Here is a 23,907-nt window from a genome sequence, read left to right on the forward strand (position 1 = left end):
ACTTGCCCTACTTTACCACATGCTGCCAAATATTCAGAAATCTCATCCTTTACAATGGACTCCAAAATCTTACCCGCGACCGAGGTCAGTCTAATTGGCCTGTGATTTTCTATGTTTAGCCTTACTCCCTTTTTAAACAGGGGTGTCTCGTTAGCGATTTTCCAGTCCTCTGGGACCCTCCCTGATTCTAGCAATTCCTGAAAGATCACCATTAACACTTCCACTATCTCCTTTAAACTCTGGGATGTAGTCCATCTGGTCCAGGTGATTAATCTATCTTCAGGCCAATCAGTTTTACTAGCACCTTTTCCTTGGTGATGGCCACCATAGTCAGCTCTGCCCCCTGGCTGTCTTGAATTTTTGGGAGATTACTCGTGTCTTCCACCATGAAGACTGACGCGGAGTAGTTATTCAGTTCCTCAACCATTTCCTTGTTCCCCACTACTATCCCTCCATCATCATTTTCCAGTGGTCCAATGCCCACTTTTGCCTCTCTTTTGCCCTTTGTATATCTAAAGAAACTTTTACAGATTTCATTTATATTACTGGCTAGCTTACCCTTATATTTAATCTTCTCCCTCCTTTTCTTGTTGCCCTCTGTTGATCTTTGTAAGCTTCCCAGCCCTCTGGTTTCCCACTGCCCTTCTCCACATTATATGCTTTATCTTTTGCCTTAATGCTATCCCTGACTTCCTTAGTCAGCCAGATTGCTTGTCTGACATAATTTTTGACTTCTCAGAAGTGCAAAGGGAAAGTTGTAAATCACTTCTTTTCATATTCCTCCGAAACTGCAGCAGGGAGCAGAGAGATTTCTGAGCAAGTAAAATTGAAATTTCACGGCAGCAGGGAGTTTTCACTGTGATCAGAGATGAAGAGAACTGGCTGCTGGCTTCTGTTTCTAATCTTTCCTTGTAAGTGCATTGCTGATAAGCTACTTGTGGATAATTCTGTATGCTCACTCTCACACTGCTATCCACTGGCTATAACTGTCAAGTTTTGCAAATCATTTTCATTGATCTTGGCTTCATTCTGCGGTTCATGCTACGCTCTTCTCATGACTAAAAGGTGCAGGCTGCACTTTGAGGCCAGTAGATGGCAGTAATATGTAAAATAAAGGTTTGTAAAACGGCTCTGAATCACTGTTGTCAATCTAAGTTATTCTGAGCCGGAAACTAACATGTCACCATTAAGAAGGGCTGAAGCCATTGCTTACTTCTTAGCAGAGCTGCATCATTGTAACATTATAATAGCCTCCGCAAGTCTGTTTTCATTCTTTTAAATTGGAATTGAAATAAGATTTCACAATATTATGAATTATGCATTCATCAGCAGGTGTTGCGGACTCTAACCAGCTAAAATGCCCAGTGAGGTGCCCGGGGCCAAGCTGGTGGAGAGCCATGCCAGTGTACCCTCTCAGCTATCCATCCACATGTACACGTTACCATGGAGACCAACCGTGGTAAAGCCACTGCTGTCTGCGGAGTACAAAGCAGAGAATGGGTCACAAATAAGGGGTGATTTTCTGGTGTGCTAAGAAAGCATTCGCCCTTGCAGGGAATAGGAACCGTTGTGGGAGGTGAGTGCAGTTGCAGAAATCATGAGCATGGGAGAGAGAAGATTGTGGCACCTACTCTGGCTGGGCGTTCCTCTGGATTGTTGAGGTGGCCCAGACCTGGTTGGCAGAGTCCAGTGTCTTGGCTTCCCCTGTCGCTGTTTGTGGCGAAGGCTGACCCCCTGCCCACCAGAACCTCCAGGTCCCTGTCTGCAAAGTGGGCTGCCTGTTTACCCTTCGCTGCCATGTCTGAGATAAATGGCACTAAACATGCAGGGCAACTTTGGACCGACAGCTCTTTACTGGGTGCGCAAGGGCTCTTTAAAGATGGCACTGGCACCAGCATTGGTGAGTACTTCAACCTACTGCATGTGGGAGAATCAGGCTGGCACTGGATGAGCAGGGTGCTATGGAGATGCAGTACATAGTTCACGAGGCACGTTTGGCAACGCACCAGGCCTCACAAAGAGAAACCCTCCATGAAACCCAATAGAATGACACAGCCATTTTTGGTAAGATTCAGGCCAATGCCCTTGCAGGTGACATCACCAATTTTGTTGAAGCCAAACTGAAACTCCTGGGTAGTCGCTGGACTGTTAATCCAGAGATTCAGATAAAGTTCTGGGGTTCAAATCCAGCCCTGGCAGTTGGAGGAATTTGACTCTAATGAATATCAGGAATTAAGAGTCTAATGATGACCATGAATCCATTGTCGATTGTTGGAAAAATCCATCTCGTTCACCAATTGTCCTTTAAGGAAGGAAACTGCCATCCTTAAACGGTCTGGTGGACATGTGAATCCAGACCCACAGCAATGTGGCTGACTCTTTACTGTCCTCTGGGCAATTAGGGATGGGCAATAAATGCTGCCTGGCCAGTGACACCCTCGTACCATGATTGAATATAAAACAAAACTCATGACATCTCATTATTTTCATCTGGACTGTCCAGGGCAGCTGTCCAAACAAACACCACATATTTATCTTTGAGAAAATGAACCAATGTATCAACCCTGCACCTCACATGTGTTGATTTAACTGTTTTGGCTTTGTCTTTCTTTCAGGTGACTTCAAATCGCAAAAGCTGACCTTGTGCATTTTTGTTTGGTTTTCTCAGAGGGCCAAGTTTTGCACCTTGCAGTGTCTCTTTCTCAAAAGGTGACTGTTTATGTGGCTCCTTACTCTTTGGTCATGCCAGATCAGGGAAAGAGGGTCTAGGCAAGCCAGGAAACTGACCTTATCCCCATAACCGTGACATTGAAACTGACCAACTGTCGACCTCTCCCAGAAACCTGGATGTTAAGAGGAAAATTGATGGTCTCAGGTGAACGGCTATCATTCTAACTAATCAAAAAGTAAAATACCAAGGATGCTGGAAATTGGAAATAAACATGGAACATATCGTAAATAGCCAGGAGATTGCATGATGATGGAAAGAGAAACACATCATCTCTCTATCTCGACAAATTCTTTCTGAACTGCCAAGTATTTCCAACACTTGCTGCTATTATCCTGGTGAATAGGCCTGAAAGACCTTAGTTTTGCTTTTCACAAGGCAGTTAGTTGTTCATTATACACATTGCCAGGCTTGCTACTTTCTTTTGGACCTGTATGGATAGCCTCTATTTTGGAAACATGTATGGCTTATTTAATTGAACCTTTTCACAAAATGTAAATTTACCCCAAACTATGAGATAAACATGAATGTACAAACTCATTGTAACTTTTTCTTTATTCATTAACAGGATGAAGGTGGGTTGACAAGGGATTGTCTATCAGGCAGTTATGAGTCCTCCACATTGCTGTGGGTCTGGAATCACATGTAGGCCAGAGCAGGGAAGGATGGCAGTTTTCTTCCCTAAAGGACATTACCAGGTTTCTGCCAGGTTTTTCAGTTTCCTCCGACGGTGCAAAGATGTACATGTTAGGTGGATTGGCCATGGGAAATGCAGGGTTACAAGGACTAGTGGGATGCTCTTCAGAGGATTAGTGTGGACTCCCTGGACCAAATGCTCATTTTCCTGCACTGTAGGGATTTTAGAATTACAGTTATCACCAGACTCTTAATTCTAGATTTATATTGGATGCAAGTTCCACCATCTGCTGTTGTGTGATTGGAATCCAGGTCCCAAGAATGTGACTTGGATCTCTGGGTTAACAGTCCAGTGATAATATCACTAGGCCATCGCCTCTTCTTCACTGTTGTATTTGGATGAAAGAGTCGGAAAGGGTTAATGCTGAGGAGTGTATGAAGCACTGCTAAATACTATGATGTCATACAGACTCGTGTGGGAGATCAGCTTTAGATCTCGAATGAGTCAAACCTAAATTGCAAGTCTCCCTCAAAGTCATAGTAATCATGTCTATCATACCAAAGCTACTCCTTACTGATTGCTATTATGGAGTAAACTATATCTTGCTTAACACAAGAATTCTTCACTTTACACTCCCTAGGGGTTCAGAGTTAACTCAGATGACTGGCTGGTTTGTACTGCAGAATGATACCAATGGTATGGGTTTGATTCCTACATCTAGTGGAGGATCTCTTCTTCTCAACCTCTGCCCTTACCGCAGGTTAAACCACTATCAGTTGTATCTCTCTCGAATGAAAGAAGCAGCTTTTTGTTTCTTAGATTCTAGGAGCAGGATTAGGTTATTTGGTCAAGAATCTATCTATTTCTGTCTTAAGTACTCACAGTGACTTGGCGTCCAGTCTTCTGTGGTGATGAGTTCCACTGATTTACCAGCCTCTGGCTGAATAAATTCCTCTTCATCCCTGTTCTAACGCCTTCACTCTGAGGCTGTGCCCTCAGGCCCTAGTCTCTCCTACTAATGGAAACATCTTCTCCATGTCCACTCTACGTAGACCTCTCAGTATACTATAAGCTTCAATGAGATCACCCCCTCATTATTCCAAACTCAACTGAGTACAGACTCAGAATCTTCAACCACTCCTCATATGACAAGTAATAGTCAACTATGTTCCAGAAGGACTCTGATGAATTTTAAAGAGTGGTTTTCCTTTGGCATTCTAGAACAGTCAGCCCTTTTAGATCCCCTCCTCTCAAAGACAAGGCAAATATACCCAGGATATCTTGCAGCAAGGAAGCTGTGGTAAGGATCCATCAGAGAACAGTAAACCAGTGAATTTTCAATGTCCTTGAGTTGAAATTACATTTTTCAAAGTCAGGTCTATTGAAAAAGGCAGCCGTCAGAATGCACACAGAAGGGATTATTGACTGCTCTGACTCAGGGTGCTCATTCCTTAAAGGCTTTGGTTTTATAATCATCCTGTAATTGGGGCAGTGCACACTCATGTCTCAGGTGAAACCACGGCCCCTAAAAATTGAACTGAATTTTGGAGTGGGATTCCGTCTTCCAGTTTCAATAAGATACTGACACCAGAAAACTCTGTTGCTCACTTTCTTCACCTCTCTTCCAGGGTTCTTCAAGACTAGTCCAAACCAAGCTGCTGATTGCACACTGTTGAAGATATTGTTTGATGTCTTGTACAAAGACACTTCTATTTCATTCGCACTGTTTTTAATGTATACGAACCATTTGGGACAATTACCATCAACGCAGATTTGACAGTTGAAGATTGATAAACAGACACTGGGGGGTTTTCTCAATGGATTTAGTAGCCATTACACAGCAGAAATTAATTCTGTTTTTTTGTGAGTTATCCTAGTGTTGTCTTTTTTAAATAATCTGGGCACATTTGCACAATAAAGGCATTGTATTGCTTCCTGTATAATGGCTACAGTTGTGCTCATGCGCATCTTTATGGCCATCTTCCAAACATTAATTGAATGGGAACTCTTTCTTTTCATAAAGGCAATGGGGTTTATATGAAACAGTTACCTCTGTAACTTGTTGCATTCAATAAAATCCACTGATAAATGCAAGGCACATGTTCCAAAATATTCATAGATTCTAAGTGCTACATGAAATAATCAAAAACATCTCACCGACTATTAAAATTGCTTATGATGGCACCAGCCCCCAATTAGAAATCTAACATGTTTTGCTCAGTAATGTAGTGTGTTTGTAACTTCTAAAGGTCTATTCATTTTCAACTTTTTTGTGAGAGATGGTGCTAAAGCCAGTAAAATCCAATAATACATCAAGTCCTCTCTTAAAGTTATGTTTACATTCCTGAATACAGCAACTATAAAGTGAAACAACTTTAAATGAATCACAGTTCCTTTTATGAGTCAATGTTAAAACTGGAGCTAAGTTTCTTTGGCCACCTCTTGCTCAGGAAAGAAAAGCAATAAACAAGTTGAAAAAATGGGTCATATCTATGCAGTGTGATGCATTCCTAGCTGTCAGAGCTTGGAAAACAAAATAAATCAGTGAATATGAAAGAAACACAGTACAATTGGATGCTTCAGGACCTATATCAGCAGAAGGAAACTTAAGACATTAAAATGGAAAGGTGTACATTTCTAAATGCTGACATATGTCAAACACTGACCTTTAACAGATAAAATAATTCAAAATGTATGAGAAATACATTGCAAATGTACATAAAAGTAAAATTCTTTACCACCCCCCATTCAGGAATGTTATTACATACCTCTAGAGCAGATGGAACTTGAACCCAGGCCTCACTGTTCAAAGTTGTGGACAATACCACTGTGCCACAAAACTCTTAAAGTAAGCCATTGTAATTTTCTAATCAACCTCTTCAGAGATATTCTTTCACACCTCTGAAGCAGGCGGCATTTGAAACAAGTCTCCTGGCTTAGAGGTAGGAACATTACCACTACACCACAAAGGCCCCTAAAATAACCGGTAGCTATTTTTAAAATCCAGAAATACCCCATACACACAACGGAATGGTGATTTTTCCCTCACCAGATCACCGATATTTTTTCATCTATTGACCATCAGCAGTAAAGCACTTGTATTTCTAACTGAATAATTTACATGCAAAGTGTAACAAATTTTTGTTAAAATTGTCCTCACCTGAACTTTTAATTGACTCAGGTCCATCCAGTCGAACTTCCTGCACTGACTAATGTCTGCCACTAGGTGAAGCTCAGATCTTCACAGTAAGTTCAGAATGAAAACTGGGGGAGACACTGACATTGATAAGAACAGAGGATAGGAACAGGAGCTGGGGAGTGGGGTTCTGAAGGAGGATTGGGGGCAAAGGCAGGAAGTGGACAAAAACCAGGGGGACTTCAGGACTGAGTGCTGAAGCAAAAGATAAGGGAATTGGTCTTGACAGCAGGCAAACCACAACTCAGGAAGCCTGTGGCGATTGATGTTAAACTGAAAATCATGTAAAACAAATATATTGTCACTGTTGATTAACGACTTTAAAATGATACAACGCTGGCTGAGTCACCTTAGTAAAATGAGGACTTAGTAAAATGACAAAAGAGATTGGTGGAGAGAACAATAACCAAAACCAACAGCAGAACAAAACCAACTAATACATGGGCAAAGATAATACAATGTGAGGCTGGATGAACACAGCAGGCCAAGCAGCATCTCAGGAGCACAAAAGCTGACGTTTCGGGCCTAGACCCTTCATCAGAGAGGGGGATGGGGAGAGGGAACTGGAATAAATAGGGAGAGAGGGGGAGGCGGACCGAAGATGGAGAGTAAAGAAGATAGGTGGAGAGAGTGTAGGTGGGGAGGTAGGGAGGGGATAGGTCAGTCCAGGGAAGACGGACAGGTCAAGGAGGTGGGATGAGGTTAGTAGGTAGTGGGGGGTGCGGCTAGGGGTGGGAGGAAGGGATGGGTGAGAGGAAGAGCCGGTTAGGGAGGCAGAGACAGGTTGGACTGGTTTTGGGATGCAGTGGGCGGGGGGGAAGAGCTGGGCTGGTTGTGTGGTGCAGTGGGGGGAGGGGACGAACTGGGCTGGTTGAGGGATGCAGTAGGGGAAGGGGAGATTTTGAAACTGGTGAAGTCCACATTGATACCATATGGCTGCAGGGTTCCCAGGCGGAATATGAGTTGCTGTTCCTGCAACCTTCGGGTGGCATCATTGTGGCACTGCAGGAGGCCCATGATGGACATGTCATCAAGAGAATGGGAGGGGGAGTGGAAATGGTTTGCGACTGGGAGGTGCAGTTGTTTTTTGCGAACTGAGCGGAGGTGTCCTGCAAAGCGGTCCCCAAGCCTCCGCTTGGTTTCCCCAATGTAGAGGAAGCCGCACCGGGTACAGTGGATGCAGTATACCACATTGGCAGATGTGCAGGTGAACCTCTGCTTGATGTGGAATGTCATCTTGGGGCCTGGGATGGGGGTGAGGGAGGAGGTGTGGGGACAAGTGTAGCATTTCCTGCGGTTGCAGGGGAAGGTGCCGGGTGTGGTGGGGTTGGAGGGCAGTGTGGAGCGAACAAGGGAGTCACGGAGAGAGTGGTCTCTCCGGAAAGCAGACAGGGGAGGGGATGGAAAAATGTCTTGGGTGGTGGGGTCGGATTGTAAATGGCGGAAGTGTCGGAGGATAATGCGTTGTATCCGGAGGTTGGTAGGGTGGTGTGTGAGATTTAGGGGGATCCTCTTGGGGCGGTTGTGGCGGGGGCGGGGTGTGAGGGATGTGTCGCGGGAAATGCGGGAGACGCGGTCAAGGGCGTTCTCGATCACCGTGGGGGGAATGTTGCGGTCCTTAAAGAACTTGGACATCTGGGATGTGCGGGAGTGGAATGTCTTGTCGTGGGAGCAGATGCGGCGGAGGCGGAGGAATTGGGAATAGGGGATGGAATTTTTGCAGGAGGGTGGGTGGGAGGAGGTGTATTCTAGGTAGCTGTGGGAGTCGGTGGGCTTGAAATGGACATCAGTTACAAGCTGGTTGCCTGAGATGGAGACTGAGAGGTCCAGGAAGGTGAGGGATGTGCTGGAGATGGCCCAGGTGAACTGAAGGTTGGGGTGGAAGGTGTTGGTGAAGTGGATGAACTGTTCGAGCTCCTCTGGGGAGCAAGAGGCGGCGCCGATACAGTCATCAATGTACCGGAGGAAGAGGTGGGGTTTAGGGCCTGTGTAGGTGCGGAAGAGGGACTGTTCCACGCTACCTAGAATACACCTCCTCCCACCCACCCTCCTGCAAAAATTCCATCCCCTATTCCCAATTCCTCCGCCTCCGCCGCATCTGCTCCCACGACAAGACATTCCACTCCCGCACATCCCAGATGTCCAAGTTCTTTAAGGACCGCAACTTTCCCCCCACGGTGATCGAGAACGCCCTTGACCGCGTCTCCCGCATTTCCCGCGACACATCCCTCACACCCCGCCCCCGCCACAACTGCCCCAAGAGGATCCCCCTCGTTCTCACACACCACCCTACCAACCTCCGGATACAACGCATTATCCTCCGACACTTCCGCCATTTACAATCCGACCCCACCACCCAAGACATTTTTCCATCCCCTCCCCTGTCTGCTTTCCGGAGAGACCACTCTCTCCGTGACTCCCTTGTTCGCTCCACACTGCCCTCCAACCCCACCACACCCGGCACCTTCCCCTGCAACCGCAGGAAATGCTACACTTGTCCCCACACCTCCTCCCTCACCCCCATCCCAGGCCCCAAGATGACATTCCACATCAAGCAGAGGTTCACCTGCACATCTGCCAATGTGGTATACTGCATCCACTGTACCCGGTGCGGCTTCCTCTACATTGGGGAAACCAAGCGGAGGCTTGGGGACCGCTTTGCAGGACACCTCCGCTCAGTTCGCAAAAAACAACTGCACCTCCCAGTCGCAAACCATTTCCACTCCCCCTCCCATTCTCTTGATGACATGTCCATCATGGGCCTCCTGCAGTGCCACAATGATGCCACCCGAAGGTTGCAGGAACAGCAACTCATATTCCGCCTGGGAACCCTGCAGCCATATGGTATCAATGTGGACTTCACCAGTTTCAAAATCTCCCCTTCCCCTAATGCATCCCTCAACCAGCCCAGTTCGTCTCCTCCCCCCACTGCACCACACAACCAGCCCAGCTCTTCCCCCCCACCCACTGCATCCCAAAACCAGTCCAACCTGTCTCTGCCTCCCTAACCGGTTCTTCCTCTCACCCATCCCTTCCTCCCACCCCAAGCCGCACCCCCCGCTACCTACTAACCTCATCCCACCTCCTTGACCTGTCCGTCTTCCCTGGACTGACCTATCCCCTCCCTACCTCCCCACCTACACTCTCTCCACCTATCTTCTTTACTCTCCATCTTCGGTCCGCCTCCCCCTCTCTCCCTATTTATTCCAGTTCCCTCCCCCCATCCCCTTCTCTGATGAAGGGTCTAGGCCCGAAACGTCAGCTTTTGTGCTCCTGAGATGCTGCTTGGCCTGCTGTGTTCATCCAGCCTCACATTTTATTATCTTGGAATCTCCAGCATCTGCAGTTCCCATTATCTCTAATACATGGGCAAAGTTCTGTAAAGGGCACATGGAATCACAAGGGCATACTCTTTCAGAGGCTTAACTGTCCTTTGACAAAGCTAGAGCTGCAGATATGTGTCTTGAATCCAGTGTTTTAAAGTTTTGTAAGTGATACTTGTGTAATGTCCAGGCTGCCCTTTTCAACACAAAAGGGTTGTCCTGGATTTTGTGATTTAAATTACAGGAAACATCTGGTTTTATGTTTTAATGGTAGAATTGTGCCTTACAGACCAACCCATTTTCTGCTTCAGAACTTGCACGTTTTTCTCCACAAATTTTCTGGTATTTACTTTTACATAGAGGACTTACTCAAAGAATTGCTGACTTGCTGAAACAGTAATGTTGTTAGTGGTAATACTGTCTGTGCAGGTCTCTTGAATATTCCAAGTATTGTTGCAGCTGTGCCAGGGCAGTGGGCTCTGAAAGGAGTGGATGAGATAATACATGGCCCAGCAGATGATAAGGTTGTAATATGTGCTCATAACAAAGGAAATAGCCACTGTTGCTAAACCAACACCTGTAGGATGAAGAACAGAAGGCACATTTGTTAATCCTGAAAACATTATTTGTCTTATGGTTTGTCTTATTGGAAGAAGAGCAAAATAATCACAACAACTATAAATGACAAGTATTGCCATCAGGTATAAAAAGTCATCCTTTCCCTAAGAGACTTCTTTCTAAGTTGGATTCCAATGTCTTACATTGTCCTTTCACTGTCATTACATGCATGAGTATTAGTTATATTCAATACAGTAAAAATAGATCCCTTTTAACTCTTTGTTTTTAGGCATTTGGCTTCTAATTAATGATTGCTGATAAAGCAGTGAGGGAATCCAGTGCACTGACCTTTGAGCAGGGGACAGATTTTGGCTAAAGATTCAACTGGTCCAGTTCTTAAATACTGTCCAATAGATATTTCCAAATAGAGAAGTGGGATTCCAAGCAGCGCAAACATAATGAAGAAGGGAATCAAAAATGCGCCTAGAGAAAATGAAATAAATTAGATTAAAATTATTAAATTCTCAAATTAGACCAGTGATTTGTGGTGTAGGGCAACAGTGACATAGATTGAAGTGTACCGGGCCTTGACACTTCACCCTGTCTTCTTTTAAATTAGATCCTTATCTTTCTTTCCCAGACCTTTCTGAGTAAAGCTGCTTTTCACACTCGAGGACATTTGCTCTCATTCAGATTGATATTTGTCTGCACATCTTCATTCCAATTTTGTTCAGACCCTACATTGGCAGAGAGTGGGGCACAGCATGCTAATACAAATGTGAAATTATCACAAAATGGTCCCTCTAGATCGTTAACGCCTATGAACAATACAGCTTGGCCACTGCCTCCCATTGGGTGAGAGGATTCGTCTTTCCTGACATAATTGTTTGAGGGACCCTTTTGCAGTCTTCCCCAGTGTCGATTGACATGTAGCCATCCTGAGATGTCATCTTGTAAACTATCTTCTGATTTTTCCATTTTGTTCCTTGATATTCCTAACTGCTCCAAATATCATTGTGCAGTAGAGGAGTGGGAAAGCTGCAGGAATTGTTCTCGCAGTGAACCAGCATGGATCCAATGAGCTACATGGCTTCCTTCTGTATTCCAAGCATTCTCTCAATCTAACTGCAAGTCAGTTTAATATGATATGAACTTTAAATAATATGTTAAGTGCTCCCTGCTGAGTAAATCAACTCAAATATTTAAATGGACTGCATATTGCCAAGTTTAAGAAAAGCTTATTTCATGTACAGGACCTGAATTTACACATTGGGCTGAACCTTGTTGTGGCATTGGGGATCTTGCCTATTTGTTTTACAACTAATGAGAAACCTGAGGTGCCTATTATTAGGAAGATCCACTGAAACCAGACTTCAAACTGGAAATGGCAAGAAAACCAATAGATCATTTTCTGGAACCTGGACTCCAAAGGTCACTGCAAGAAGTGCCAGCCAATCAGACACCGAAAACTCTTGTGTTCAGCAGTGAAACCAAGGAGGTGTAGCTGCGATCAGCAGGACAACTCCTGGAGGGCCTGGATTATGATGTGAAGGTGGGAGGGTTCTGTTGGTCAGGGAGAGGAGACCAGGGTTGTGTTAGAAACAAAGATATCTCTATTTAAATAGTTAGTGCTTTGCTGGGAACTATTTTGTTTGAATAAAATGTTATAATTAAACGTGGACTTTATTTAAAGATTGTTCTGGGATAAATAATCTTTTTGGCTTATTTTGGATTGTGAGGTGATGTGCCTTCAAAAGGGATTTGTTTTGATCTGTTTCTCTTGAAGCGGGGCATTGTAAATCTGGTGCTGAGGTGTCTGCTCCATGGAAAGCTGAGTAAGTAGCTTTTATAAAAAAAATATTAAAAGAAGCATGAGTTGGTGGAGTCAGGCTCACAGACCAGGGGTTTTCGTTTTAGCTTCACTTGTTGAAATTGGGCAATGCGAGTTGAAGCTGCTGGATATAGCTCCCTCTGCTGTTGTAAAAGCTTAAGTTCTCTGTCTGCTGCTAAATTCATTCTTTTGTTTATTTTCCCTTCTCCTGGTCCTGAGAAGATAGCAAGTGAGGAAAATCTGTTTTTCTGAATTTGCCTTTGCCAAGGGTGTGTTTATGAGATGCTGCTTAATGGAACAGTTGATGATTATTAGCTAAATAATATATTATTTTGTTTAGTGGACCATGTTAAAGTTATGCCAATTCTTCTTCTTTTGTTTGTATTTTAGCTGTAGTGTAAGAATGAAGTGTGTTTTGTTGAAAGTCTAGTTAGACCAATCAAACTACATCTGGAACCCAGTGCCTTACACTTGCCTTTAAATAAGATAAAAGTTACAGTCTAGGCTATCTCTTTGATATTTTTTGAGGGGATTTGGTCTGGTCTGCAACAGGTTTGTTAATGTTGCAGTCATGTTCTCTGGTTTTGTGCTCATGCCTTAAAATATCACTTTTCACCTGTTCTGTATGCATGCAGTTTTGATTTTGGACAATACTAGTACAGGCAGGTGTAGAAATGTGACTGCCCATTTTAGATCTGTCCCAATATGAATGAAAATGGAAATATAAATCAGAAGAGATATAACATTGGCTACCAATTCATTATCAACCATTTTACACCATTGGCTAATGTCAAAATGACTTCCTCATTGTTCTTTGCACAACACCCTCCAATCTATCAGTAGAGTTTTGATGGAAGAATATTAAAATTCCCACACAATATTGAAAACATGGACCACACAATGATCGATAAGCCCTTATAATAACTCAAGCAGGTTTATTTTTTAATTCATTCTGGTGTCACTAACTAGGCTGTCATTCATTGAACACCCTTAATTGCCCTGAGGCAGTTACAAATCAATCACATTGTTGCGAATTTGGAGTCACTTGTAGAACAAACCAGGTAATGATGACAGATTCCTTCCTGAAAGGATATTAGTGAACCAGGTCGGGTTTTCCAATAATCAACAACAGTTTATGGTCATTTTTGGACTCTTAGTTCTAGATTTTTACTAAATTGAAATGCCATCATCTGCCATGGCAGGATTTGAACCTGGGTCCCCGGAACATTACCTGGTTTTCTTGGATAATAGTGTAGGCCATCACTTCCCCTTTATACAGCATTGCAATGCACCCCATAACTGATTAGCCTCTTAAATTATAGCTTCACATTGACTGGGTAAATTATATAAATTGTCAATAACCACATTTGTTGCTTTCCATCTCTTCTTTCTTTTTTGTAAACTCACCACCAAATTAAACAACCAAACGTCAACAATGAACAAACACTGCCCACCATGGGCAGTGCAATGATATCAAAATTTGAGGAAGGCAGGGAGACAACAAGGAGATTAAATTAAAATGGAGTTGTGGGGGAGCACCAACAGTATATTTTTTCCTAATTAATGAGCTCAGACATGTTATGATGAACCTCTGGAGCAGATTGGAACATGAACCCAAGTGGGGACACTGCCACCAACACAAGAGCCACCACGGCATATTTTTTATATGCTCAGAAGTGCTATCACATACAACTGAGTGACATTGCAACCACCAAACTAACTGAGACTTCCCCCCCTTGTAATTACTATCCACCACCTGTCAAAAACACCCATGTAGCCAGTCAATATTTGCAAGCAAAGCCCGTATGGGCAATAGAAACCATCAAATATGACGGGGGATAGGGAGTAGGGAGAGAGGGAAGGGCCTAAATCAAAATGGAGTTGGAGGAGGAAACACTTTTTTTTTAGCAACTACATGTGATGTCCACCATCTGTTCACTTTTAAGTTACACCTATTCCATTGGGATGGCCAATCAAATGGTGGAGAATGTACTTTATAAGAGCACACAGTGCAAGGAATATCCATACCTTTATCGTACTAAGCCCACGAACATATCTAAAAGTGGCATTTTCAAGAATAATTTCACTATCACGGAGCAGATAAATTTAGCCTCCTGATTAGTTTATGGCTTGTGTCTAGTGGAGTAGATTAATAGGCTCTAGCTTATCCCGATAGTGTTATTTTCTGGTTGTCAACCATTGCTTATCATTCAATCACCATGCTGTGCTTATATCAGAATCATTAATCCCTCACTGCAGATGCCATTGGGAATAAGCTGAATCGAATGTCTGGTTGTCACTGTTCACACTGACAAGAAGAACTGGCAAGTAAAAATGAGTAAAACCAGAATGAAACCATCTCAATAAATTCTCATGTAACATTCAAATAAGCACATACAACAGAGAAACGAGAAACCAGTACTTATTTTTTGAATTATAATGTTATATGAACTGCTCAATTGCTTGTAATTTCATTCCTCACTGTCAGGCATTCTATATATATTATTTTAATGTTGTTTGGTGGTACTCATTATACTCTTTATTTTGTAACATACTACTCAAAGGACACTTCCTAGCTCTCTGGGATGAGGCCTCTTCTCTGTAGAAGATATTATTAATTCAGAAAGTCCCCTGCCACATCTAATGTGACAAAGAGCTCCAAGTGTACTTTGTAGGTCTGGATTAAATGTTGGCACAAAAAAGGCACCACTAGAGGTTGAATCCATGCATTCATCCACAATTCCCAACACTCGAAACTCCAGCAAGAGCTATCCTCTAGAATGAATAAAAATACACAAGGCCTTTTCTGCAGATATCCATAAATGACTCATTGCATTTTCATCAAGCAAACTGTGATAAATGTACATCTGGTACTTTCTGCAACAATGCAGGGTCTAAACTTCTATTCTTTCCATTTACATTCCATAAAGTGTATGCAGTCTTTACATTACCTTGGAGAGATAAAACACCACTTCAAAATTTGTTTAATCTCAAGGTCAACATGAAATAAATGAATGAATTTATTTCAATGAATACAATGGAACAAGTATGTAATGAAATGCAAGACAATTTATTCACCCAGAACCCAATCAACCGCACTCATACTTTTTGCAGGATTGCCCAGTCTGACCCAAAATACCAAAGAATCCCCAAACTACCGTAAACACTCCATCACTTATCCTGCCATCCTGGGCCTCGCATAGCTATCTGGCAACCAACCCTCTGCCCCCAATACTTGGCACTCTACCCTTCTAGCACTTAATTACCCAGCAGCCTACCCTCCTGGCACCCTAACGTCACACTTACCATTACGTACTCACTCATGGAATCAGAGTGTTGGAACTTGGTGGGGGGGTTGGAGGGATAGTGGTGCAGGGGAAAGGTAGTTGGGTCTGGAGATCACAGGGGTCTTGGATCTGAAGTGAAGATTGGAAGAATCAGTGGCAGAAGTGGGGATTGAATCCAGGGCAGAAAAATAGGGTTTACATCCAGAGAAAGGGAGGATTGTTCAGAGCTGGGGGAATGGTGTCTAGATCTGGAGAGGGGAAGGTTGGATTAGGAGTTTTGGTGCAAAAGAGGTATCTGGGAGTTTGGGAAGAGGGTGGTAGTGGTGCAGTGTCAAGCCTGGAGGTGTCAGGTGTCAGGAATACAGGTCAGGGGCTGAGGTTGTAAAGGGTTTGGGGAGGTATAGTTAGAGGTCAATTTATTAATTACTTAGAACTAGGCTATGTAATTAACTGTCAAACTCTTCCTGAGTAACTATTTTCTTAACTTCAGCAGAAGCCTCCAAATCCCCCAGTTTATATATAAAATGCTTTCTGAGGGCTGCAGGCATAAAGGAACTGTCCAATGGAATCTTCAATTTCCTGAGCAATCCATTCCAAGTCTGCTACGATGGGGATTCACAAATCCCACATGTAACTCCTATCTATGCTTTTGAAATGATCTGGCCATCAGGAAATCCAAGCCTAAGACTTAATCTGAATAAATCATTCTGGCTACGACTTAATTCGTAAGATTTTGGAACGGAGCAGAGGCGTTTTCAAACTCAAATGGCACAATTGAACATTGGCATAATTAGTCCAACCCCAAGCATCAACGATCATTTTAAAAGATCTGAAAAAGTCACAGTGGCTGATATTGGTTCAATTATTGATAGCCTTCAGCCTGTCAAAGGAACACTGCTGAGAAAACCATTATTGTTTGTTTCCCTAAATTCAAGAAATCACACTCAAATATCCTGTAAAATGCACACATTCCTAACACCTTATCATCTCCCCTTTAATTTGCAGTATTACCAATGATCTCCTGCTCCTCTGGCTTGGCTAAATCAGATGATGGAATAAAGCGTTTAGTTTTATGGATCAAATCAAAATCATCAGCTGTTACTGGAATAGTCAGAGCTGCAGATGCTGGAGTCAGAGATAACACAGTGTGGAGCTGGAGGAACACGGCAGGCCAGGCAGCATCAGAGGAGCAGGAAAGTTGATGTTTCAGTTCGGGACCCTTCTTCAGAAAAGAAGGGTCCTGGCCTGAAACATCAATTTTCCTGCTCCACTGATGCTGCTTGGCCTGCTGTGTTCCTCCAGCTCCACACTGTGTTATCTCATCAGCCATTATGCTGACTTTGGTCCTCATTACATATTCTTATTATGGAAGGTAGTGAATTTTTAAAAAATTCTTCCAAGGAAATAATCTCTCTAAGGACTTTGATAAGCTGTTTTTGCTTCTAACGCTTATACCCGGCTGTTAAAATTACTGTTCTTAACCCTGTCATATTTACTGTTGGTTTGCTCAGGCTGTTTATTTAAATTCCAAAGCCTTGGCCTATACACATCAGGCACTAACTCATATGCAGCCAATATAGTTTTTTAAAAAAAAAATAGAATCGTAATCTCTAGAAACCTCTTCTGAAAGTAAAGCATAATTCTCCTATGCTCTTTACCTGTCAAATTATTCTGCCAGAGCAATATTCAGATCACATTTGGGCGCTTCATTTGTTGTGCTATTTTGTCATAGGATACATCTTTTTTAAAAGTTGAATATGGCCTGCACAAACATTTCCTTACCATAATTTAGGTTATGACTCAGAATCTCCCTACCAGGACCTATCTACATTTATTGCTGAACAACTAGAGTATAAAAGTGAGAAGCATTGCTGAAATTTTATAAGGCATCACTGATTCTGCACCTGGAGGACTGCATACAATTTTGGTCCCCTTACTTGAGGAAGGATATAGTTGCATTGGAGGCAGTTCAGAGGAGTTTCACTAAATTGGTGTCAGAGACGAAGAGTTGGCTTTATAAAGAGAGATTGAGGACTTTCGGCCTATACTCTCTGGAGTTAAGAATGGGAGGAGATCTAATTGAGGTACATTAGATACTAAAGTGGATTGACACAGTAGACACGGAGAGGTTTCCCTTTTTAGCACAATCTAGAACAAAAGGTCATAGCTTTCAGAAAAGTGATAGCAGTTCTAGAACAGAGATGAGGAGAAATTATTCCATTAAAGTGTTGTAAATTTGTGAAATTCATGACCCCAGAGTGCCATGGATGTTGTGATGAGCCAAGATCTTACTATATATTGGAGCACGGCCAAGAATTGTATGTTTCTAATGCGAATGCTATCAGCCTCTGCCTCTGATGCCTTGTCTTTAAACTACAATATTTTATTCCTATATTTCTCTCTCTTTCTCTCTCTTTCACTTGTTTTTGTAATTTTAATTCTCGTCTCCTCAACTCTCTTTTGTCTCTTTCTTCCTGTACCCTTTGGAATTCCATTTCCAACTATTCTTTTAAAATTTAAGTTACTTTAATTCATCCCTTGTTCAAGTTTCTTTGATCATAACTCAATACTACCTGAATCTGATGTTTCACTCCCTGGAGTACCTGGTCCCTCTTGTATTTCTACGAAACCCAATTGCTACGTTAGTGCTTTAATTATGTCTGCCTTCCTAGCTTTAGCAGGTAAATATGAATTCTGGTAGGTGGACCTCAAAGAATATGAGTTCCCTGATTTGGGCTGTTAATCTGGTTCAAAGAGGTAGCCCTAGCTGACAGATAATGAACAGGAATGTCAGAGGTTCTGCTCAGTCTGAGAGTTGGCTCTGAGGAAGCCAGACCAGTGTCGAGTACTTTGCAACTATAAGTAAAGGGTGACTTGGTGACAGCTTCTGTGGAATTATTTCAAATATACCCCAATTTACTTGATAATTCAATCAAAGTGACCTTTGCAGTTGCCCTCAAATGTGTCAGTAACAACTCTGCCATCTGCAGGAAGGTCTTTCCAAGTTCAGTGCCATTTCTTATTTTTAGGACATAGCCTGACATTTCCTTTACCTTAATGACTTACTAATTTTACAACCAAATCCCCATTGTCTCTGCTTCAAAATAATCCTGGCCAAAAGGCCCCAGTGTATTGTTACAAACTTGTTGGGAAAGTGCTGTGATGCTGGAGCCTCCAATAAGCCTGAGGTCATCACAAAAATTAAAGATTTAATCAAAGTATATGAACCCCCAATTTACCGGCCCATTAGCTTCAAGTTGACAGAAAACATTTACCAAGTTTCTGTACTTTTCAAGAATATTTGTATTTTTTACAAGTAAGTACATTCTAAGCACAGGTAAACAACTATGTCCTATGAATATATAATTCTACTAGTCAAACCTCTAACTCCCCTTTCAAAATTGCTACAGGCAGACAGTCATGACGGGTAAAAACAAACATTATTGTTATGGGTAGAAGACAGAATACTGGGGAAGTACAGTTCAACAGCACCAGTCCAACCAGCTTTGCTGAGATGTCTGTTTTTTAATATACATGGAGCCATAGATCCACACAGCATGGAAACAGAGCCTCAATCCAACTTGTCCAAGCTGACCAGGTATCCTAAATTAATCTAGTCCCATTTGCTAACATTTAGCCCATATCCCTCTAAACCCTTCCAGTTCAAGTGCCCATCTAGCTGCCTTTAAGTGTTGTAATTGTAACAGCTTTCAACACTTCCTCTGGTAGTTTGTTCTATACATGCACTGTGCTCTGTGAATTTTCCTCCCATGACCTTCTGTTCTCTGAATGTTTGTGTCTGCAATGTTCAAACCCTACATCAGCTCTTCGGTGTCCCCAGAGCCACTCAGAACTGTCATCAGTCTGAATAACCTCTGGCATCTACAACTGGTCACAAGTGCACAAACAGCACTGCGCACTGTTGCCAGCTAAAATGCCATGCCATATTATTTTACTTCTCCTACTGCTTCCAAAGCAATAGTATAAAGATAGCTCACAATGAGGCCAACAGCGGAACAAATCCTTCCACAGACCTTGTTTTTAAAATAGCCCTTTTCCCTTTTCAGTTCACAATCAAAAATAAAGAAAAACAAGATGCAATCGTTACACAATCCATTTTGGTATACCAAAAGCTGCTATCATTTAACTCTTCTAGTTAATTTTACTTTCAGTACTCCCTTCAGTAGATCAGTCTCAGTAAGGAGTAATTGCTTTTGCTCCTGATTTACAGCATCCGGCATTCTTTCGGTTTTTACCTTCTTATGATACCTTGGGGCAGGTGGTGGCAGGTGGTGATGGGTGGTGGGGTGGGGGGGCGCTTGGTTGTTGCAGGGGAATGGCATGGTTACCACTATATGATTTCTCATCTGCAGATCTGTGTGGATGTTTCCACTTTCTCATCAGAATTCCATTTTAACATAAGAATTCTGGAATTTCTTCAGCCTGAATCAGTGTGGGCTCATTGTGCTAAGCTGTTTACCTCCAGATCTGCTTTAAGAGCTTTAGCTTACAAAGACGGACTAAACACTTGTTTTGAATTATTTTCATCCTTGAAAACATCTTCAGGTAAGGGCTGTTTTGGCACAATAATAATGCCCCTACCTCTGAACTAGGAGGTTCAAATCCCATCTATTTTGAAGGTGTGTAATAAAATTTCTGAGTAGCTTGGTTAGAATATATCGGAAATGCACTTTCAGATACACCAACGTTCGTTTGTGGTATTACTTTGATCTCCAGTGACTTGGTTTGTTTAGCTATTGCTTTGATCACCACACATAATGGAAGAGTACCTGGAGCTTGTTTCTGTAACTGTTCCATTCCTTTAAACTCTCCCAGACTTGCTGTGATTATGGGTGAAGCTGCAATTTTCATCCTGGCTAAATCATTATCCAAGAGTAAGTCATCTCCATCCACAGGCAATTTCTGAACAATTCCTACTGCCACTGTTCTGGACAACATGTCACATTGTAAGTTCAGTTTGTACAACAGAACGGGCACATACCTCTATTTATCCCATCTATTAAAACTTTGGCTTTCAATGCTCTCTCTGTAGACAAATTGTGTTCATTCCCAGCTACAGAGTTTGAGGTGCTCCTGTATTCATGAATATAGTAATGGCTTTAGCTGCATAATTTGAAGTAAAAGGAGTTACCTCCTCTTTTGACAAAAATCCTTTATATCTTTCATCCACCTTCCACACCTCTCCTACACTCACTCTAGTGTTTACCTTCAGCCTCATCGTCATAATTAATTTACAATTTGGTATTTTCCTTATGAGATCCTTTCTTGAGCTCACCGTTGCAAACCTCAATATGTTCCATGGATTTCCCACGCAACTTCCAACATTTTAAATGAAAATCACTCACTTTGTTACAATGGAAACACTTAGTCCTATGAACTTTACTTCTACCCTTAGCACCTTCCTTTCTAATTTAAAAAATTCCTTGTGCCCTTCTCACTCTCCCCTCTTTATTCTGGCTATTTGCCTTTGTTTTACTCTCCAAAATGCTTTCCTTCTCAGTTTTAGAACATAGAACATAGAACAGTACAGCACAGAACAGGCCCTTCAGCCCACGATGTTGTGCCGACCATTGATCCTCATGTATGCACCCTCAAATTTCTGTGACCATATGTATGTCCAGCAGTCTCTTAAATGACCCCAATGACCTTGCTTCCACAACTGCTGCTGGCAACGCATTCCATGCTCTCACAACTCTCTGTGTAAAGAACCCGCCTCTGACATCCCCTCTATACTTTCCACCAACCAGCTTAAAACTATGACCCCTCGTGTTAGCCATTTCTGCCCTGGGAAATAGTCTCTGGCTATCAACTCTATCTATGCCTCTCATTATCTTGTATACCTCAATTAGGTCCCCTCTCCTCCTCCTTTTCTCCAATGAAAAGAGTCCGAGCTCAGTCAACCTCTCTTCATAAGATAAGCCCTCCAGTCCAGGCAGCATCCTGGTAAACCTCCTCTGAACCCTCTCCAAAGCATCCACATCTTTCCTATAATAGGGTGACCAGAACTGGACGCAGTATTCCAAGTGTGGTCTAACCAAAGTTTTATAGAGCTGCAACAAGATCTCACGACTCTTAAACTCAATCCCCCTGTTAATGAAAGCCAAAACACCATATGCTTTCTTAACAACCCTGTCCACTTGGGTAGCCATTTTAAGGGATCTATGTATCTGCACACCAAGATCCCTCTGTTCCTCCACACTGCCAAGAATCCTATCCTTAATCCTGTACTCAGCTTTCAAATTCGACCTTCCAAAATGCATCACCTCGCATTTATCCAGGTTGAACTCCATCTGCCACCTCTCAGCCCATCTCTGCATCCTGTCAATGTCCCGCTGCAGCCTACAACAGCCCTCTATACTGTCAACTACACCTCCAACCTTTGTGTCGTCTGCAAACTTGCTGACCCATCCTTCAATCCCCTCATCCAAGTCATTAATAAAAATTACAAACAGTAGAGGCCCAAGGACAGAGCCCTGTGGAACACCACTCACCACTGACTTCCAGGCAGAATATTTTCCTTCTACTACTACTTGCTGTCTTCTGTTGGCCAGCCAATTCTGTATCCAGACATTTAAGTTCCCCTGTATCCCATTCCTCCTGACCTTCTGAATGAGCCTACCATGGGGAACCTTATCAAATGCCTTACTGAAGTCCATATACACCACATCCGCAGCTCAACCCTCATCAACTTTTCTAGTCACATCCTCAAAGATAAGGTTTATGAGGCATGACCTGCCACTCACAAAGCCGTGTTGACTGCATTTAATCAAGCCATGCTCTTCCAGATGGTCATAAATCCTATCCCTCAGAATCCTTTCTAACACCTTGCAGACGACAGACGTGAGACTTACTGGTCTGTAATTGCCAGGGATTTCCCTATTTCCTTTCTTGAAGAGAGGAATTACATTTGCCTCTCTCCAGTCCTCAGGTACGAGTCCAGTGGAGAGCAAGGATGCAAAGATCCTTGCAAGTGGCGAAGCAATTGCATTTCTCGCTTCCCAAAGCAGCCGAGGACAAATCTGGTCCGGGCCTGGCGACTTGTCAATCTTAATGTTTGACAAAATTTTCAGCACATCAGCTTCCTCTATCTCTATCCATTCCAGCATGCACACCTGCTCTTCAAAGATTTCATTCACTACAAAGTTCGTTTCTTTCGTAAAGACAGAAGCAAAAAACTCATTTAGGGCTTCCCCTACCTCCTCAGCTCATCATTGTCAGCCATTCCTGCTGCATGTCTTGCAGTTGCAGCCCTTGGGATTTCAACATAAGTATTGACTTATGTAATGGTAGTTTATAAATTTTTAAAATTCTTCTAAGAGAATAATTTCTCTCAGAACTTTATATGCGGTATTTACTCCTAATACTTGTATCCACCAATTAGAATCATTTTCTTTACCTTTTCACATATAATGTAGGTTTGCACAGGCTGTTTTCCTAAGTTTTGGAATTTTTGTATGTATGATTCAGCAACTAACTAATGCACACCAAGAATTATGGTGTCTTAATCCATAGAAACTTCCTCTAACAGTGGTGCATAAATCTCACAAGCTCTACCTGTCAATCCACTCTGTGTAGGCAATTTTACTTCTACCATTTCAGTTGTTTTGCTACATTTACAAACATCATAAAGAATGACTCTATATGCCTTTCCTCAAATTTTGGTAGGTCCTGAACAAATATAAACATTTCCTTATTTGACTTTAGATAAGGCATAGGGGTTTCTTCACCAGAGCCTTCTCTTATGTCTAAGGCTTATTTTTTTGAAAACTGTCTTCTCAGCTGGTATTCTTTAGCTGAAGTTGAATTCTCACTAACTCAAGTGACTCGCTACTTGGTGTACCCAATCCTTTTCATTATCTCCAGCTGTCCCAAATGCTATGTTGTGTCAATGCATTCATTCTCTCTGCCTTCTTACCTTTGTAGCTAATTCCACCTTTAGCCTTTTTGTCAATTCTATTGCCTTACTCTTAATGAAATCTTGTAAACAGTCAAGGATACCTCCTCTGTTTGTAGGATGGTTTTAGCTTCTTTCAATGCTATCTTGTTTTATTGTCTGAGATACCTGGCATCTATCCTTTTTATTCCTGGCCAATTGATCCTACTCTATGCCCAATTTCATGTTGACAATGTTCAAAAACTCCAGTCAATCTCCTAAGCCTCTGTCACAACACTGATGGGATTTTTTTTTATTTTATAGAATTCCCACAGAATGGAAACAAGCTATTCGCCCCAACAAGTCCACACCAACCCACCCAGATCTATCCCTCTACCATATATTTCCCATGGCTAAAGCACTTAAACAACATCTCTGAATATTATAGGTGAT

The 23,907-nt window shown here is 42.5% G+C and overlaps 1 protein-coding gene across 3 annotated transcripts in view; it reads right to left on the reverse strand.

The window, feature by feature from the left end:
- si:ch211-283g2.1 (sodium- and chloride-dependent GABA transporter ine) overlaps window positions 1-23,907 on the reverse strand; it is a 103,068-nt gene that overhangs the window by 67,826 nt on the left and 11,335 nt on the right. For all 3 annotated transcript variants that reach the window (XR_009447343.1, XM_048556967.1, XM_048556966.1), the window contains exons 2-3: window positions 10,791-10,925; window positions 10,254-10,461 (exon numbers count right to left, since the gene is read on the reverse strand). Coding sequence is in view for 2 of the 3 variants with exons in the window: in XM_048556967.1 (XP_048412924.1) it covers window positions 10,254-10,461; window positions 10,791-10,925 (343 nt within the window). In the remaining variant the exon portion in view is untranslated. The remainder of the gene's footprint in view (window positions 1-10,253; window positions 10,462-10,790; window positions 10,926-23,907) is intronic.

Source organism: Stegostoma tigrinum, chromosome 27 (genome assembly GCF_030684315.1).
Source record: "Stegostoma tigrinum isolate sSteTig4 chromosome 27, sSteTig4.hap1, whole genome shotgun sequence".
Classification (NCBI taxonomy): Eukaryota; Metazoa; Chordata; class Chondrichthyes; order Orectolobiformes; family Stegostomatidae; genus Stegostoma; species Stegostoma tigrinum.